This window comes from Hoplias malabaricus, chromosome 1 (genome assembly GCF_029633855.1).
Source record: "Hoplias malabaricus isolate fHopMal1 chromosome 1, fHopMal1.hap1, whole genome shotgun sequence".
NCBI classification, from domain to species: Eukaryota; Metazoa; Chordata; class Actinopteri; order Characiformes; family Erythrinidae; genus Hoplias; species Hoplias malabaricus.
Window position 1 is genome coordinate 11,767,914 of NC_089800.1, and position 21,314 is coordinate 11,789,227.

Here is a 21,314-nt window from a genome sequence, read left to right on the forward strand (position 1 = left end):
GGGCAATTTGACCCCACGTTGTCACAGCTTCTCTTCTTCTGTGAGGATTTGATGGCATTCAACCAAGTGAGAAATCTGTTTGGAAGGAGACAAACACTTCCAAATGTAGCAACAGCATTAGCTGTTTTTCCTTTTGCCTGAGGCATAGAAAGGGAGGATAAATGAAGAAAGAGAGAGAGTGAGTAGGATGAGAGGGGTCACGGTGGTCTGAAGTAATTATCTATATCGCCCTGACAGTGTCCAGAAGAGAAAGGCAGGGAGGTCATCGAGGGACATGGACTCGTGTTCGTCTGGAATCCTTGCACCTCGGCAGCTTTTGATCTGCTATTTACGCTCATTTCTCTCTGGTAAACAGGAATTGACCCGAGCTGCTTCTTTCCTCAGCCACTCGCAGAAATAGATCCCTGATGAGAGTATGAGAAAGGCTGGGGTTTTATCATGCATGGGTCTGTTATTACTACAGTCAGAAGGAGAGATCAGAGTAGCTCTCAGGGTTTCTTTAAGACTGGCTCTGTTACCTAATGTGAAGCTAATGAGACAGAGAGCGAGTGTGTGAAATAAAAAGCGCAAACAAGGAAGAAGAGAATAAGTGACGGTGATGGAGAGAACAGCTCAATGGACCTGTTGATCTTTCTGGTAGCTTACAGTTTCTTAGAATTGCCAATCGACCATTCCTGAAATCTCCTTTCCTTTTCTAAAAACAGCAAACGAGTTATACAAGTTATACAAGTAAGAGTAGAAGTGCATCTTAAATTGTATATGTCTTAATCAAAATTGAAACATTCTCTCACATGCTTTGTCATTTAATAAAAAACTCTTGCACATTATTTAAAAAGAAATGTCATTTTATTAACAATGGAAAAAAATATTAGTTATTTGCACAAAATCAGTCTCACATAAAGAGATCTTACCAGCTGTATTCTTGCCAATTTCAGTCACTTTTAAGGGCTCTGTCACTTTTATGCAAATATGCTGTTGCTGGCCACGCCCCACCCATGTTTACACAGGTGAGGGGTGGTGCCAGGGTGGTTCTATGCAAATTTTCTTATTGTGACATCACAACGCATGTTCGTCTGGAATTCTTGCACCTCAGCAGCTTTTAATCTGCTGTACAATAAGGGAGCCATCCAAACTGCTCATAGAAGCATATGATTATAGGAGCTGTAGAGACGCAAGTAGAAATACAAAAGCATGCTTTTCCAATAATGTAACTTAATAGAGTAATGTGAGTAAACACAATTGTATTGAACAGAATGCAAAAGGTTTCAGTTAGTTCATGTATTACAGAAAGAACTCAAAATGATGAAGACATTAATAATTGTAACACACACACCCACACACAGAGAGAGAGAGAGAGAGAGAGAGAGAGACAGACAGAGTGAGAGAGAGAACATGTGGTTGTCACTGGGAATTGATCATTAATTAGTAATAGGTTATAGTTTATAATTTAGTATTGACTTAATTATTAAACACTGAAAACAAAAGCAGATTGTAATTGGATCTGACATTCCTGTTAATATCACCCTGACACTGATTTGCCAAGGCACCCGCATACAGTGATGCCAGAAATTAAGAGAAGGGAAGAGAATTGACCAGTCTGGAAAGATAGACAGGAATAATGGAGGAATTGCTAAATGATACACACAGAGCAAAATAGTTATCATTACACAGAGTACATTTTTTATTAACTATTTATCTCTAGGTAACAGTCAACCATTTAAATTGGTTTAGTTATAAATGGCATGAACTATATCAAATAACATGTCATTTCTCTCTAGCACTGAGTCTAAATTTGTCTCCGTTATGAGCATGCCAACAAAATGACCAAATATTTTCACTCTAGTGAATTGAATGAACGTAGAAATTGATAATTGAGTGGTTAGGGATAGCCGTAAAGAATTCATTATTGTTTAATGATTACATTAACTCCAGATTAAGTCTGTAGGTAATTAAAAGTGACACCTGTGATTGGCGGTAATGTAAATTGAATCATGCTGGTGTAGTAATGGAATGTAGTGAAATGAAGAAAATACAACTCATAAATTAATACGTTATCAGTCAAATACTATTGAATATACATCTACAAAGAGCACTCTTGATATCCATAAACTTTATTCATTTGGATGAATCAAAATTCATCATAATTTTGCTCTCACTGGGGGCGCTGTAATCCCACAGTAAATCTCTGTTATGTCACTGAAGAAGAGCGACAGAAACAGAGCTGTAATCTGTTGTCAGGTTTACTTTAATTTAATTTAGACTTATGTTTATGGTCAGGGTTAGGATCACGGTTTTGTATTAAAGGGTTTTTAGTAAAAATGTAGGGTTAAGTTCAGGCTTAGGGTTAAAGGTAAGGCGGTAAGTTTATGGTTTTTCCTGCGGGGTTGCCAGGTATTTACAAAAGACATCCACATCTATTAGCACACATTTTTACAAGTGGCAGTTGCATTTGGCACACATTGTAGTATTAGACTGGGGACAGGCATTTAGTGAAATATTTACTAAACAACACTTTGTTTAAAAATTAACAATTTTTAGGGATGCTCACCCATATTTAAACATACAGCGTACTGTAGGGATTGTCAGTTTAATGTGTTCAATTGAGTTGAATGGAATCAAACTGAATTGGAGTGAACTGGACTGAATCTCTTTGTAATTGACCCTGACGTTCACAGGAAAGTGCAGTAAATTAACCTGGAGTGAAGGGAACTCCACACTAAGAGAGAGAGAGAGAGAGAGAGAGAGAGGAAGGTGTGAGGTGAACTATGGGCTATGTAGCAGGGATTTAACTGTTGTCTTGTCAGGCCCTGTCAAAACCACTGTTTAGCTTGCACCACTTTTGAGAGAGAGAGGAAAAACAGGGAGAAGGAGAGTGGTCAGCAGTAATCCCTCCCCCCTGGGAGGCGTCAAGAGAGCTCAGCACATCTCGGAACCATTAAAGATGAAGTGAGAAACATCAAAACCAGAGCGGTCGGAGGGGCACTATTTCTCTCCGAGACGAGGGTGAGATGTCAAGAAAACGGTGTTGACCGCAGGCTCCTCCACATGTACTTAATGGCGTTGTGTGGCCGAATGTGGGACTACTGTACGCGCTGAGGACTAAAGGTCAGCACTGAGAGAGGGAAAGAGAGATGGAGAGAGAGTCCGTCATGTTGCTGACAGCTCCAATCTATTTTTAATCCACTGGACGACGGCAACACAGATCATGTGGCTTGTGGCTTTCCTCCCTGGAAGCTTGCGGTGGGGCAAAAACACACAGTTAATGACCTTGCCAAGGTAAGCCCCCCCCCACCCCTCCATAATGGAGCATTCTACACAAAGAGTCCCAACAAATCCCAATTGATATTCCAAACAGCCTCGTCCCTCTGCCCTTTCCTCACAGATGCTGTGTGTGTGTGTGTGTGTGTGTGTGTTTAGGTCCGTGTGTGCATGGTCGGCTTGCTAATTTCCTTGACCTTAGCTCACCTTTATATTCTGGATGTTTCATTTAATTTCTTTATGTCTTTTTTAAAAAACGGCACGCACATATCAACCCCCATTGCCAAAAGTTTGCTAACCCTTGCTCCTTCAGCATTTCTCAGTTTGGTAGCCTTTCTTCTCTCCTCTAGACTCCTCTGGGAGGCTTTTACACTAAATGTTGAAATGTTTCTGTAAAGATTTAATGGCATTTAGTTCCAGGAACATTCGTGCAGTCAGACACCTGATGTTGGGGGATTAGTTCCAGTTCACAGTCCTCACTCTGACTCATTCCAAAGGGGCAGGAGGTAAAAAGATCCCAAGAATATTAAACGTGGGGCATAAACTACAAAAAAAGGAACATCCTACACACTTAAAAATGATGGTTCTACAAGTGTTCTTTGGTAAAGATGGTTGTATAACCCTGAAGACTTGAAGAATCTTTTGAATCATAAAAGGTTTCTTTAGATTGATGACGAATGTGCTATAAATGGTTCCCCATTGGTGCAGTTTCACTAAAACGACACAAAATCTTCCAGAAAAACAATCACAGAAACAGTGCAAACTTCTTGTATGTAAGAATTCAGGAAGTTATTCCAGAGAACATCCTGCTGAATCAAACCTTCTGGAGATTACAGTAAGTTTAGTGTTAGGATCATGGTTAGGTTTAGGTTTGGAGAAGTTGGAGTTGACAGAAATTCAAATAAACATTCCCAAATATAGAGAATACATTTACTTGGGTGGTCCTTCACAACGTCACCCCTATGGGTCTGTGCACTCATTGCAAAAACTGGATATAACAACTCTCATTCCAAATTTTTTTTAGCGTATTACACAAAAACAAACAATGGAACATGAATCTATATTTCATTATTTAATAATGGAGTTATTGCACATTAAAAATACAAGTATACTAATTACTTGTAATATACTGACTATTGATGATCACAATAGTGCAACGTATGCTGATGTATATGCTTCAGATGTAAAATGAAATGAAATTATATTGTAACCAAGCTATTCTTGTGCAATTACTTGAATAAACACTGATGTTGCTAATTATAAGCAGAATAAAATGGGACTATAACAACAACAGCATGCCTTGTGTTTGTGTATGGAATCAAAGCCAGGTTAGTGCAGCGCTTTAATATCAGAGACTTCTTATTAACACCCTGGCCTGCGCTTGTTTTTGCTGAGATGAGATCGTTTACACCAAGGACAGTGTTGATTTACTGGGTTTGTTCTGTTCTCGCTCGGCCCCGGACAGCCTCCTCTTCCTCATCACTTCTCATTAGAATTGCATCAGCATACTTAATGCACTCTGGATAAAGTGACTGCGGTCACCGGGATAATTCTGCTGACGACAGTTCCTTTTTCCTTTGGCTTCTTCTCTCTCTCTCCCTTCGTTTATCTTTCTCTCTCTCTCTCTCTCTCTTTTCCTCTCACATTCTTGCCCTCTGCTTTAATGATCTCTTTTTCTAAACATCTCTCTCTCTCTTTTTCTGTCCATCTCTCTCTCTCTCTTTCTCCCACACATTCTTTCTCACTTGGTTTTTCTTTTCACTTTTCTCTCTCTCTCTCTTTCTCTCTCTTATCTTATTGGTTTGTTGTAACTTATTTTCTCCTGTTATCTGTTTTACTGACTTTATTTTACTGAGTTTATTTGTGTTTGACGTACTTTTCTTTCTTTTCCTCTACTTCTCATTCTCTCTCTCTCTCTCTCTCTCTCTCTCTCTCTCTCTCTCTCTCTCTCACACATACACACTCTGTCTCTCTCTCTCTATCATACATCCTAACATTGCTCAATCTCTGTGTCCTTTCCAATAGGTGCTGGTCCTTCTTCCATTCCAAGAAGAAGAAGAAGAAGAAGAAGAGATTTCCTCAATGACCTTCATTCTCCAGGCCTCACAGAGGAGCCTCGTTGTTCTTCAAAGCCTGAGGAGTTTCATCACTTTAAATCACACAAGCAACACCAGAAGCAAACGGCAAAACTGCAAAGGTCTGCGTTTTATATTTCCTCCCTCGCTCTTACTTTTTCAATGACTGCATTTTTCTTACTTTCTCACTTTTTTCACTCGACTCAGTTGAACGAAGACATTTTGCCCCAAGAGAGCACACGGCTGCCCACAGTTTCTCCATTGGTGTAGGCATTTTTTTTTTAATCTCTTGGATTGCATAGGGCCTCTCCAGATGTATAACTGCAGTGACCTGATGTCTACTGCCGTCTGTTTAGCGGTTCTACTGCTCCCCCTAGTCAACTTGGGCAACTGGGGGTTGAGCACAGGGGTGAAGGCCACTACAACCGAGACCCCGAGACCTACTGGAGGCCCTTGGGGTAGCCTGCAAAGGCAGAAAAGAAACTGGGTATGGAACCAGTTCTTTGTATTGGAGGAATTCACTGGCACGGACCCAACGTACGTTGGCAAGGTAAGATTAATCCCAACCTTTTTTACTTACTTACTTACCTAATTAATATTTCTTTTTATCACTTGATATTCAGCATCTCTAATAACTGTTCTATTAATATATTATATTAATAATGTAACAAAAATGGATTCTAGTAGTAGAACCTATGTAAACAAAGAGTTGTACCACATGAGTATACCTTGATAATCATTTAGACAAATCATGAGATTCAACTGATTCTTTTTCATTTTCATGTTATGAGTAATTCTTATAACTTTCTCTTATTACATTTAAGGCATTAGTTTAGTCATTATTGTCCTTCAACCCTTTAGTCCAGATGAGGCACAACAGTGTACACTGATTGCATTTGCTTATTTGTCAATTACAGTGGCAGGGTGAAACCCATTTCATGTTCAATGTGATTCTTGAATCAGTCTGGCTTGAAATGCACTCAATAAATTGTCTATTATCCTACACTCTTCGTAACGTGAAAATGTCACAGTCTTGTTATTGTAGGAACAGGATTCATTATTATTGGTAGCGAGCAAACATAGCCATTTCCTGCTCATGATTCTCTTGAGGGGATGAGTCGAATCCGGAGTCGTTCATTAATGAATTGACCATGAGCTAGATCAGTGTTTGTACTGACTGGATGAGGTGGAGGCCGATACACAGAAAATATGGTGTGACATTATTGGTTTCTATGCCCACAGATGTGGGCATGTCATTACATGTTATAGGGGTTTTTACAAGAAGAATATATCACTACGCTGAGTAAACATTGCAAGGAATTTAGTATTTGGAATTATATGGAATAATGAATTCTGCTCAATATGAACTATAATATCATGTCTAAAACTTAATAAATACTTCACAAAGAAAAGATTTATATATATAATGTATTTTTAGAGGCAGGTTTAAGGTGAGGTTTTGGGGTTAATGCTAGGTTTAAGGTTAGGTTAAGGGTTAGGTGTAGGGTTTGTTGTCAGTGATATCGTAAAAATAAAGTAGTGTCTAATAAACTGTAACTTTTGCTTAATTTTGATTAAGAGTTAAGTTTAGGGTTTAATATTTAATTTGATACAGTCCACTTAAAACAATGTAGTGTCTAATCCTTTGTAGTTTAGTGTTAGGTTTAGGGTTGTGGTTCAGAGTTAGGGTCAAGGCTGGTCCCTCATGCTGGGTTGCCAGACATTCACACGAATACCTGCAAATATTCATAGTACACATTTAACAAGTGTGAATCATAATTCTTGCAAAATATATTCATGGAAATGGAAATAGTCTTTTAGTAAAATATATATGACTTCTTTGGGCAGTGATGATTTGTTTTTGGTCACTGCGGACCTAAGGAGAGCTTTGTGGTTGGAGGCAAGTGGTCAATTTCTATTCAAGTGTAATGAAGTGTAGAGGAGAATACACTGCTTATTCGGAATTTGTTTGGACAGAGGAATTGACTGAACAGAGAGAGTAATTGAAAGAATTGATGCCAAAAAGGGTGTGGGAGTCTGAGTTAGTAGGTCGACCTCCAGCTGATGAGCTTGATTTAGAGCCTTCAAGAAGAGCTCCAGCGTTGACTCCTTCGATATCCAGTAATTTGATACGCATTATTTCTCACTCTGGGGCCCACTGAAACAAACAGAGAAATCCTATCGAAAGTGTGGATAATAAACTTTCAGCCTAAACTGTGTTTGTTTGGGAGCATATGAGGACATGCCCTTTTTTTTCCCATCAAAATATGTCTATACTTTCTAAAGGTAATATATATATATATATATATATATATATATATATATATATATATATATATATATTGATTTGGGGGTCTGAAGTCAACACATGCAATGTTAAAAAAAAAATTATAATAAAAAAAATAAAAAATAAAAAATAATAATAATAATAAATTATTTTTTGTGATCTGGTTATGTCTGCTCCGCCTCCTCCTCTGAGATTCTCCAATCACAGCACTGGATTCCAGTGCTTCACAGCCCAGTGCAGGAGTGGTTTAAGCCTCTTTAACTAATACTCAGCATTGACCATCAACTCATGTTCTCCAGGGCACTCCATTATATACATTTCTCTGGCTGCCCACAGTAGGTGCATCATAAAGAAGCAGATCTCTCAGTCTGTGCGGCACAAAGTGCACAAATTAAGACTTTTTTTATCCTGTTGTTCATTGGTTAGTGATGAGTGAGGTGATATGCAAATGGAGCCAAACAGATCTGTATCCAGTGTAATAATCTGTTGGCTACTGAATAAATTATATGTGTACATTCCATTTGGTGGCTACATTTGTCTGGAATTCTCTTTGATCCTTTTAAACTGAGGCCTGAGGCAAATTTGAAATCGCTGACCAGAAGTTAACATCAACAGCACTAATATCAAACCACAAAGCTCAGCAAACTTTCTATAGATTTAACATGATGAGAGTTCTTCTGTCCTCAGAGTTGCTTTATGTAGGGTTTTATTATGTTTTATGCTATTATGGTTTAATAATATTGCACTGAATCTACAACAGATTTAATGAACTCAGTTTGGTGTGGACATTGGTTTGGTCCATTGTTTGCTTGTGGGGCAAAGACTGTTTAATACAGGTCAACAGGAGAATGTTGACTGGAACTTGGCCTCCCGTCCACAGGTGGCACTGTTTTGTGTTAGGGTTAGGTTCAAGATCAGGGTTTGGGAAGTTTCAAGGCTGATATTTCTCAGACTGGGAAGACAGAAATTCACATGGATATTCCGAAATATATTTTTTGTACACATTACAAAACTGTAAGTTATATTTTGTACACTTTTATAAATCATGAAAATGGTCATTAAATGGTCATCCTGTGTTCACAGCGTACACAATTCTGCACACTTTTATGGTCATTTGCTGTTTCTTTTCTGACTAGAACTATGGCTTGTGCAATATTAAAAATATAAATAAATAAACTGCACTGAAAAAATCTGTGCACTGAAATATTCATCTTTATATTTCTTACATTTAAACTAATGCATATATTTTAACACGCATAAAAATTAACTTTGACCAGAGATTTAGAAACATTTGCATTCAACTGTTTAAAGACGTTTCCAGTACATTTTCATATCTCTGTTTCTACACAGTAGAGCCTAGAGAAAGCTGTACAAAAGCTTTACAGAAAGACCATGGACTCACATAATTTCAGCCAGAGCCTAACCCTCCCACACCTTTCTGCTTAGGCTTTAATGCATTCTGTCAGATTCTGACTTTCAGAAGCCAACTGTCTGCTTATGCAGTGCCTCTGTGCTCAGGGTATGAGAGCCCTTCCCAATGCCGGACAGCAGCTAGAACAGAGCAGACTACAGGACGCACACACCCCCACACGTGCGCACACACATAAACACACATGCACGGAAATGTGGACTATATTACCATATTAAATATAAAGTGATGCAGTATACTACATGATTCATGTAGATAAACATAGTAGGATTGAAAGTGCAGTGCAAATGTCAGTGATCACCATTTGATTCCGTTTCATTCCAATCCAGCTGAACATGAAGTGTAAATGATTCAGGTTTAGGTACATACATTCAACAGAACATTACACAGAAATCCCATGAACCTTTGTAAATGCTTGCATTTATTTATTGATTTATTTTAAAAAATATATCTATTACATTAAAGACAACTCCAAATATTCATAATTTTTTTACATTATGAATATTTATTGTTTGTGGTTATTTCATGATCACAAAATCAGCTTCAGTCCACTTGTGGCTAAAGCCAGTCAAATGTCATGTACCCAAATAAAAAATCTGTGTGAACATTTCACTCTAATGCTGTCATCTCTGATCTTTTGAAGTTTAAAGTTAGATTTACTGTTAAGTTTAGTCTTTGGGTTAACTTTAGTGTTAGGGATTGGGGAAGGTTTAAGGCTGATTTTAATTATTTATTTTTTCCACACCAGGTTGGAAGCAATTCATGTGAACATCCACAAATGTAGTTTGTAAAATGTGACATTTATAAGTAGTACACATTGTATGAACCATGAGAACAGTGTTTCTAGTCTAATTTGTACAAACTGAGCTTAAGTCCAGCCTGATATGTTCCATATGAAGATATCGAGATGAAGATGCTGCTAAAAAAAAAGTCCTTAAAAGGTCTTAGAATCTTTTTATGATTCAAGTAATGTCTCTCAAGACCAATTTTTAATATAAAATGAAGAGTATGAATAGTGTTTTTACTTTTTTTAACCCCCACCCCCCTCTCGCCCTCTCCACTGTTCTGGGAGACTATGCGGTCTTTATTCAAACATTGCTGTGAAGATTTGATTGCATTCAGGCACATATAATAAGGTAACTTACTGTTATGAATTGGCAGTACCGGATAGAGCTCCATCACTCAATAGGATGCAACTCCACTGATGCACAGCCCAATGCTGGGGGCTTTATAGACCTCTAACTGACACTTGGTATTTAGTATAGTGACTTTAGGCTTGTGTACAGCTGCTCAACTGGATCCCATTCTTATGTCAGTGATTTCCTATGCAGATTACAGAGGGCACAATTAAATATGCGTGTCGGCTGTGTTCACACGTTTGGACATAAAATGCACATAAGTGATTTATGTAATGGGGCACGATATTCACTCTGCATGAATATGTGTACTAGAGTGATATTCAAACAGCTACAGCTTTAAATCCAATAGAATTGGATGACTTTCAAAGGCAGGCTTGGGAATTAGCTTGGGATAGCCATTTTCCAATCTGTTCCAGGTTTGCTGAAGAGTCAAACATTGCCCTTTTCCTCGTTTCTCTTCACATCTCAATGGACCTAGTGCATCCCTCCCATCAGCCCCTGGGGCAGAGTGTGCACTCATACCAAACGTGCTTGGTCATATCAAGCACACTCCAGTCCACAGTCCATGTGTTAGAGTGAGAGTGCAGCTTATTTTTTTAGTGCCAGGCTCCAGAAAGGTACAGTAACTGTCCACTTATTTTACTCTATTCAATTTGGTATGGCAGAGTTTACACAAGAGCATAGCTTTTATCTGCCTTTTCACAGCCTGGAAAACCATCCCTTCCCCAGTTTCTAAAAAAAGCATGAGAATGAGTGAGTCTACAGGGATGTTTGAAGACCACTCTTCTATTGAGATATTTCAGCAGGTTTAACGTGCTCAGTTTGGGAAATCTTCATAGAAATGCATTGCCAGTAGATTGGGGCAATCCAAGTCATCCTGCGCCATGTCAAGTGTGGGTACTAATGTTAATTTCATTAACAGAAATGGAGGAAAATATATTCATTGATGACCTATTTTTAATTAAAAAAAACTAGACAAGTATTTGAAGATGAGAACCTTAATGAATTGCAGTTCTCATCCATGAATATAAAGCAAACAAATGATACGTGATAAATGACTTGTTATTTCTGATTTGAAAATAGAAAATCACAAGAAAATCATTATCAAGTTGAAACTCTGTTGGTTTGTAGCGTGCTTTGAGACTGCAGAAGAATGTTTGAATTCTGAATTGCAATTATACATTACACAAAAAACTGTTTTATAACTTATTTGTACATTGAAATACAACTGGACTGGGAATGTAAGTCACTCAGGCTTACATTCAATTGACACAATTAGGATTAGAGTGGCCATTATGTGCTGTAAATATAAATACAGTTGTGCTTTTGTTGAGGCAGAAACAGCCTCTACATTTCAGTGCTGGAATATTTCTGTCCGGATGTAGTAGTATTAAGCCAAAAGAGGATTAGTGAAGTCAGGTACTGTTCAAAAACAAGTACCATTCCAACTCAACCTACAGTCCAATGGTTGCCCACTTTTCTTTAATGGACAGTGGCTTCAAAACAGAAGGCTAAAGCAAGTGTCCACTCACTGTATTCATTCTGGATTGGAAGCATTCAGCCTGAAGCAAACCTTTTACCTTGTACTTTTCAAAGCCAAGGATCAAGGTTAGGACATGCCATCCTTTTTTCCTCTTTCAAAAAGTTCACAGGTGTTCTTACCTTGTATCTCCACTAAGTGGCTCTTCCATATATGTACTCCTTGAGGTTTGAAATTTACAGACTGTAGCCCATCTGTTGCTGCACGGCCCTCTAACCTCACTGAGCAGGTATTGTTTGGACGATGGAACATTTTCAGCATGGCTGTGATGCACTTTATGTCCAGAATGTTGTACTTTCTGCTACATTAAGTTGTCTGGGGTTCAACTGTGCAGTGTTCACCCAACACATTACTGAGTGGGATGAATTGGAGAAGCCAAACCTAAGCCTAAGGTCACCATGCCCAGTACCAAGGATCGGCTAGTTTGGTATAAAACCACTCCAGCACTGGTGTTTGGAGAAATCAGCACTGCAGAGAACACCATTCCATTCAATACTCAATCAGCACACACACTGGTGAGAAGTGGTAGCTAAACGATGTCCACCTGGAGAGTTTTTTTTTTATTTTTAGAGTTACTATTTCACCTAAAGGTGGAAATCTGAGACCCCACGGAAAAACCCGTACTGACACAGGGAGAACATTAAAACTCCAGTCAGTTGGAACTTGAACTGTGGGCAGAGAGGCGAACGTGCTAGCCACCATGCAACCCAATGGGTTTATGGTAGAATGCAATCAGGTCCTCACAGCAGGGCTTGTGGAATAACAGGTCGCTATTAATACTCTTAATTTATATAAGAATATCATTGATGTGCAGGCATCCACAAATGTTTGGATTTCTAGTGCATACAACTTTGTAGTTTTGGCATGCAAGTCATGATAATATCATCATAATGACCTAGATACCACTTTACATGCAACAACTTGACATGCTGTTAGGTCTCAGGCAGATATGTAAATGATTACAGGTGTGGTCTGATTAGACACTGGGTCTTGCAACAAGAGTGTGTAACATCCTTCCCCTGCTGACCTAAAAAAAGTTGCCCAGTTGAGAGACTTTGAGAGGGGGTGCATCATTTGAGAGGAACAGGATGGTCGTTTCAAAGATTTGCCACCATCTAGGCTGATCTGACCAAGCTGTTAGTATGTTATGAGAGCAGTGGTGTTGTGAATGATCAATACACTTCCTTGGCGCGCCAGACTTATCGGCAATTGCACGTTTATAGAATCAGCTGGGATGCCAGCTTCGGCAACCTTAAAGTGTGCAGGATCTACAGGCCTAGCTGCAACAACTGCAGGCATTTGTGCTGTAGAATGCCATATGGAACCTGTATGCTTCCATGCTCATCTGTATCTCATGTTCTATCCAGACTAGAGATGGCCCAACGCGGTACTAGAGAGTTAACCAATGAGCTTATCCTTTTAAACTCGAATTGTGATCACTTACATATATTATTACATCATTCATTTGAATCCAACAACTACTTCTTGGTGAGGTATTGTGGGGTGTTTTTTTGTGTTTGTGTGAAGTATTTGAGTCTGTAGTCAGTGGAGGTGATGGTAGAAACTTACTTTCTACCAGAGCTCGACTCAACTGGCTTCCCGAGAACAGACTTTATTGACACTTGAAGCCTTCACTTGCACAGCAGGAAGGGAAGGGAAGGAGCGCTCCAGTGGAGATAAGAGGAGGGAAAGGATGAAGTCTGATCGACAGACAGACTTGCAGCTTACAAAGATCACAGAAACGTCCGTTCTCCAGCTTGTATCCAGGCTTTGACTGACAGGCTGAGTTTCGTTGTCCGTTACCGTTCTGGGAATCCAGACCCACCGCAGTAGGTATGAAAGTAGTGGGGCGAATGTCAGGTTTAAAACGAGTGACATATGCATGAAAACATTGAGCCTGATTACGTCCAAACCTTTGTTCCAGCCTCTGGTTGGGCTGCGAGAATTATCCTTGGGTTTTATTTACCTACTTTATGGAGAAGTGTTTATGTGTTGCTAAGGAACAGGGATAGAAAATGTGAAGTGTAACTGAATATTGACTTGCTCCTGTTGGAACTGCCTCTAGTTAAACTGCCCCTGTGCTTCTGAGCAGGACTTGTGTGGAGGAAGGTGTAGAGAATACAGCGCTCAAAGAAATTTTAACAGCACATGATGCATTATTTGGCACCTGCTCATCCAATATTGCTTCTGAAATGAAGGATATTAAGAGGAAAACTGCACCCCTTAGCCTCCAATCTTCTGGAAAGGCTTTACTTTGCTGTGGGGAATTGATTGTGTTCAACTATGAGAACATTAAGTGAAGTCAAGAACTGATGTTGTACGGTCGTTTGGAATATCACTCCAACTTATCACAAATGTTGTACTCCCGACAACATCATTCAGAGGCCCCCAGTATGTTACATCTCTCTAGCCTGCACTTAGGTTTGAACATGACGACCGGTCAGTTCTATTAATCATCTCATATCAAGCAGGTTTTACACCTAAAGCAGGTAATACACCCGCTTGCTAACTCAGGACAACAAAGGAGAACTATCTAAAAAAAAAAAAAAACACAATCTAAGTCCTTGAGATGAAATGGGACGTATGAAATCAACACAACTTTAAAGTCTACAGTTATAATAGAATAAGGTACAATTATGTTAACTAACTCTTAGCTAAAGGTACTCTTTCAGCAAAATGTAACTATATATACATTTTCACAATAGGTACTACGTGTTACTCCATCAGACTTTGAGTTTTACTACGGTTGCTAATTTCATTTCAGTGCTCAGAATATGGCTTGCAATATGTCATTTTAACCATATTCCTATTGCTGTGTGATTTGATATTTTTATTATTCCCATTTCTTCGTCTTTAAACCATCTGTGAAGCATCTTTGGCATTAAGCAATTATTGAATTAGATTATATGTGGGAAAACTGATATAGAAATTAAGCTTTTATTATTACATCCAATTAAAGTCAAACTGGCCTGTCTCCTGATAATCCATTATCAGGGTTCTTAGGATCGACACTAAAAAAGATCCACATTTCATTCAAGAAAGGACCCTCAATGGATACTCCATTAAGCAGACTTTATTGAACGTGAGATTTGTGACTGTGAATTGTTTTAAAGACCGGGTTTTTACAATATCCTTGTTGGAACAGAATGTTCCAAAAGAGTCTCCAACTTTACAAGTGAAAAACAAAAAAACTGCGTAAGCTGTTTAATGTATTTTTTTTTAACTGAGGAAGAATTTGTTCTCCGCGTTTAACCCAATCCGTTAGTGAACGCCAGGGGCAGTGAGCACACATACCCAGAGCGGTGGGCAGCCCTAGCCACAGCGACTGGGAGGCAGTGGGGGGTTAGGTGCCTTGCTCAAGGGCACTTCAGTCATGACCTGCCAGCTCTGGGGATTGAACTGGCAACCTTCCAGTTATAAGCCCAGTTCCCTAACCACCAGGCCATGGCTGCCCCCATCACCAATTCTGTTACTGTGGCTGCCCTTTGGGACTGTTGGCTACACATACCCGAGGTATCACTGGGACCCACCTTACTATTTCTCGATGATGGTCCTAATGCTTAGACATTTGTATTAATATCTTAACCAATTCATATTTTTTACATATACTTTTGGTGGTCCTCCTATCCTTAAATCCACAGAAGAGTAAATAATATTTAGTCATTTACTAACACTACATTCGGACATGTGGACGCCAGAAATGAAATCTTAGAAGTCCATTTATATCAGCCCCTGGATCTGATGTAATCTAAAGGCTGAAAGATGTTTATTTCAAAGCACACATCTCCGTTTCTGAAAGATACCCCAGTCATCACAGCATGTGGCCTACTCGTTTTCACCATATTTACATGCTGTTTAGCGATTATGTGAAGACTGTGATGAGCAGGTGAACAGTAATTGGATGCAGATATTACTGTCCATGTATGTCAACTTCAGAGAATGCTGAAAGGCTTTAAGGTGACAAATTTCAAAAAGCCGTGGTGGAAAAAGCAGTGATCAAAGTACCACACCATCTACTCGGCTTGCCAAACCTTACGGTTAAAGGCAAGTGACTATCAGAAAGAAAAGTTTACAGGTGAATTTTTAATCTGCTTAATGAAAGACTGCAAAGGGCTGAATAGCTTTGGGTAGAAACGGAAAGTTGCCGTGTTTTTTGGACGCCGTCAAATTCTACTTCCACTATTCAATGCTTTACGAGGCCAAACTGCTTGTTCTGTACGTGTCCTCAGCTGATGAGGCTAATTTGACCCAGGTTTCTAAGATCTTACCAGGGGGAGGATGACATCTGCTGGCAGTCCATTGGAGTCAGAAACCTTCCTGATGGTTTGCGTAAACGTATCGTTCCACATCTGAAGTGAGGGAGTAGGCAATGCTATTTTATGTCTTTTTTTTTTGTCAAGCTAACTCATTCCATGTCCCAGAGAGAGAGGCAGCATTTCTCTGAAGTCTTGCAGTGTTTGGAATGAAGCCAATATCTTTATTTTATTATTTTCTTCTTATTATTTTTTTTCTTTTATTTATCCAACTTCTAAAGTAAAAGATGAATCAATTGTTGGTTAAAATATTCCTTTAGGCCTCTATTCCAGAGTGGGGGAGAGAGAGAGAGAGAGAGAGAGAGAGAGAGAGAGAGAGAGGGAGAGAGAGAGAGAGATGTTCAGTAAAAATCTGAAGCATCCATGACCTGAAACTTTCATCGCTGTGTTGCCAGGTGTGTCATTTTCAAGCGCGGAAGATGGTGGTGTTCTTTTTTTTTTTCAGTGGGGAAAAAAAAATATCAAGTTGAGAAAAGAAAGCATATAGTGCAAGCTCTTACTCTAGGGCACTCATTCTGAGTAGTGGCCCAAAAAAAGCAACAGTCATCGTTTGAGACTGCATTTAAGACGCTACTTTATTGAAAGTAAGTTAAACCCCACCAATTCTTATAGGGGATAATAATGTATGTCCTCCTGCATCATAAGGCTTATAATAATACATACATTTGTACCATTGTGGTGTGAAAATGCTGTGAGAAAACTCTGCATGCACTTAACTCTTTTTTCCACAGAGGACTATTATCATGGCATTGCTACAGTTAAGCTGTTTGTGTTGATAATCCATTACAATACAGGTAATGAATATCTGGATGTTTTTCAAGACACGTTTTTTGCTTTTTTTCCAAGCTACGTCGCTGCTATAAAGTAAATCATTGGCATATTTCCTTGTTTTTCCAACTGACAGTGCCAACAGAATTATCCATGTGAATGTTGCATAAAAAACATACCAATATAAATAGTGCAAAGCAAATAAATTTCCTCAGCAATAGAGAACAGAGCATGGTGTAATTGGTACAATAAAGTGAACACAGAGTTTATATTATATACATCACTAAAACTTGAAAATGGCTTCCTGTTATCAGCTGCTCTGATCACATAGATGTGCTTTTTGCTCTATATAGGCTGTAGTCCATCTATTGCTCATCAGACTTAGTTTGGACTCAGTGGACACTGCCAATACTTTTGGGTGGTGGACCATTCTCGGTTTAAAAACTCCAGTCACACTACTGTGTCTGATCCACTTGTACCAGCAAAACCAAATCCAGCACCCAATTCATAAAAAAGCTTCTATTCTTTCAGGTAAGGCTTGACATATGTTGGAAAATTGATGTTTTTTTGTGGGTTGGGGGTGGAAAGTCGGGGCTCTGTGCAGCCTTCTGCTTGCTCTTGTGCTCAGTGCAGAATGAAAGAGCTAAACAAGAGAAATACATGTATCAACAAAACCAGGCACACACTCTGTGTCCCTGAACCTGTGACCCCCAGAGTATATATACACACACACACACACATGCCCAAACACATGCACAACCACGCTCTGATTGCAGAGTCCATCCACGGTCTGTCTATGACTTTTACTAAAGGCCATTTTCAACAAATGTCAGCCGGCAAACAGTCAGAGTGCTGATCAAATTTCACAGCTTTGACATAAGTTTTAAGGTTGCCTGTCCCAGCAGAACAAAGCTACTTTTCCAATCTGGCACACTGAGGAAATGGAGCGTTTTCACCTCCTTTACTCTCCGTCAGGCAATCCAATGGACATGTCTGGCTTTGGCTTGGCAGTTGCCAAGAGAACCATCCTTTTCTGACAGCATTTTGCCAAATGTAAAGTTTGGTGGAGGTGGTTGGTTTTCAAGAGCGGGGCTCGCCCCCTTAGTTCCAGTGAAAGGAACTCTTAATGCTTCAGCATACCAAGAGTTGTTGGCCTCAAGTTCATGTTCCAACCTCTACACTACAGCTTTCTCAGAAGGCTAGAGGCTATTACTGCTTTATACTATCTATTAGTGCCCTTGATTACAGAAGCCATGTTGAAAGAGCAGGTGTCTTGTTCGGTGACTGTTGGTTTTATCTATGAATTTCTTCAGGAGAGCAACCCAAGAATCTGGATTGTTGTTCATGTAAAAAAGGTCTTCTCTCAAATCGAAAAGACAGCTCAATATGTGATAATCGCAGGCTGACCTCCATCATGTAAACAAAGTGGAAAGCCGGTCCATTCTTTAGCATCTCTCCCTTGATCGAATGGAATGTGTAGCACTGAAACCTATTAGTGGCTTTACATGCCCTCCAGACTGAACTCAAATGAAGTGGACGGCAGGATAGAAGGGCACCAGTGATGCTTCAGATTTCTCTTCTGAAAACTCAATAGAGCCCTGGGCCTTTGTGAGAGAGAGAGAGAGAGAGAGAGAGAGAGAGAGAGAGAAGTGGGCTCACAGTGAAGAGAAAGTACTGAGATCATGTGCACGTTAAGTGCCTGCTTCAGGAAGACCCGAGAGCCAAGGGCTCTTCTCTGAACCCGTGTCTAATCCGAGTGAGTTGTGTGTTTGTCAAGGCTGAACTCCTCAGCACTTTTGTGTTGAGGGGAAATTTAAATTATTATGCAAAAAAAAGCACCTGTCTCTACCTGCTCCAGCTCTGTTTTCTGATGTGCAGAAGATCCATTGCACTATACCAGAGCATTCGCATATATCAGTAGTCTATGGTTGCTGTGGTAACAATTACAGGTTTTAGAAAATCAAACATAAAATGTTACAAAATATTTACACTAAATGATCACTGGATTAGAAACAGCTACCTTGGATCTACACTCATTGTTCATTATATCAGCTCCACTGAACATAGGAGAGCACAATTACAGACTGTAGTCCACCTGTTTCTCTGCATACTTTCTCATCCCCATTTCACCCTGCTCTTCAATGATCAAGACCCCCACAGGAACACCACCGAGCCCCACAGGTATAATCTGGGTGGTGGATCATTGTCAGTGCTGCAGTGACACTGACCTGGTAGGGATGTGTTATTGGGTTGTGCTGGTATGAGTGGATCAGACGCAGCAGTGCTGCTTGAGTTAAAAATGTGAAGGTTGAGTATACAAAATAAAATCCACAAGGCGTATAGAACCAGTTGATTTTTGAGTATGGTATCAATGGACACTCTTAGACCACAACAAGAAATCCAACAAGAAAAAACTTTAAGGAAGAGCTTCTTACATCAGGAAAATATTGGTCCTCTCCCAAATAGTGCCCTACATAGTGGGCCACAGATTTTAAAACTACTACAGCTACACAAATTGCACAAAAATTAGAGAGAAGGACATGAAGCTTATATAGAATATAAATATTTTTATTATCTGTTATACAATGCAATATTTCTGTGCAGAAACAGTTATTTTATGACCTACATTGTGCACTATGTAGTGTGGAGCAAGATATCTGACTTTCAAACTTTGAAAATAAATGGTGGACAGCATCGCAGCTGCAGCTTGGTATGGTATTCATTGTCATAGCAACAGTTTGTTAATATAATGTGTACTAACCTGCCGGACTGTATAGTATTAGTATAATATTAGTCTGTAGGTATAAGCACAGCGGTCTTGTGTTAAAGGAACAGGAGCTGTAACCGGTCATTCTCAGCTACCTTTAAACTATGAATTCATGACTGCTATAAAGTTTTGGGCATGTGCTTCAGTTCTGCATGGGCTAACAGACTGGGACTGATATAGGCATTTGACTCTTTAAGATTCAGTGAGTGGGTGGGGCTTACTCTTGTGGAAAAGAGGCTGTTTATGGGTTTTTTTGTGAGAGGAAGTGCTGCCGTTCTTGAAACAATAGCTCTGTTGTTGTTTTGTTTATTAAAAGTACTTTCACTACTGCCATATTTTGAAGTTCAAATGGTTTCAACCCTTATATAAAGTAGGTTAATTCATGTGTGCTATTAGGATACTTTGTTTAAACAACAACAACAAAAAAAAAGATTAAAAGAAAAAATAAGCAAGTATGTTTTCAGTTTACTATTTTTATCAGTGATTGATTTACTACACACAATTATACTTAAATAACCTTGGCTTATATTGACATGTATACAGAAAAGTCAGTGTATTCTCACTTGTACTAAATCTTTTAATTGACATTCTGTAAAATATATTTAAGTGTTCTTGCCTTATATATAAAGTTGAATTATATTTGGCTTGTAATTTGGGGTGGAATAGCTGGGAGTAAATATTACATGTGTGTAAGTGAACCAGATGTGCACAGTGTTAACCAGTTGGGTTTCAGAGTATTGTAGCAGGATTAATTTATAATATAATCCATCACCATTACATCTATTACATGTAGCATATAGATATATAACTAGTAAAGCGTATGTATATATCAGTTTACTTTTAGCATATTTGCAGTACAAATAAACTTGTTGTTTACTCAATGTTTACTACTCTTACTCTTTTTATAAACTAAAAATTGGGCCAATTTACTTCCAAGGAGTATTGAAATAGCGTACTTACAAGTATATAATAGTACATATATATATATATATATATATATATATATATATATATATATATATATATATATATATATATATATATATATATATTGAAGTATGTGTATACTTTTCTTTTCTTAGGGAAATATGTATCAGTAGTGGACACATGTTTAATTGTGCAAGCACAATTTCCAACTTCACTTCAAATAAGTCCTAATATTCAGTATTTTAAAACGGAAAAAAATGTTTTCAGATGACAGCGTGGCAAACTGTTGACATAGGATCACAAAATATAAGCAACTTGCAACAACTGTAAGCAATACAACATAAACTACTAAAAAAGATCTGTACTCATCTTTTAGATCTGTACTCGTGTTTGTAGCTGTGTACTTATTTTTGTAGTTCTGTCCTTGACTTTGGAAATCTGTTGTTGTGTATGTATTTGCATTGCATTCTCTCTTAACACTGTTCTGTTCTCACATTTGAATATCCTCACGTTTGTAGTTCTCACATTTGTATTTCTGTTGTCACATTTGTATTGCATTAAAACTATTGTGTCCTTAGCTATTGTTTGCTGTGGTATGAAAGGCAGGTTCAGGACTATTTTGTTCACAATGGATAAACCTTAGGTATTCATGTGTACATCTATAAAGGGTACGCTATATTTTGTACAATTGGTACAAAGCCTGAGTTTTGTTCAGCTTGAGACCAGGCTGGTCTTAAAAACTGTTAATCACTGTACACCGAGTAATAGCTTCTTTCCTGAGATTTTAACTCAAAATAATGATATAATATTT

At 38.7% G+C, this 21,314-nt stretch overlaps 1 protein-coding gene across 1 annotated transcript in view; it reads left to right on the plus strand.

The window, feature by feature from the left end:
- Positions 1-5,489: 5,489 nt before the first annotated feature.
- LOC136701676 (cadherin-7-like) overlaps positions 5,490-21,314 on the plus strand; it is a 144,778-nt gene continuing 128,953 nt past the window's right edge. The window contains exon 1 of the mRNA XM_066676312.1: positions 5,490-5,883. Within this exon, the coding sequence (XP_066532409.1) occupies positions 5,647-5,883 (237 nt within the window). The 5' untranslated portion in view covers positions 5,490-5,646. The remainder of the gene's footprint in view (positions 5,884-21,314) is intronic.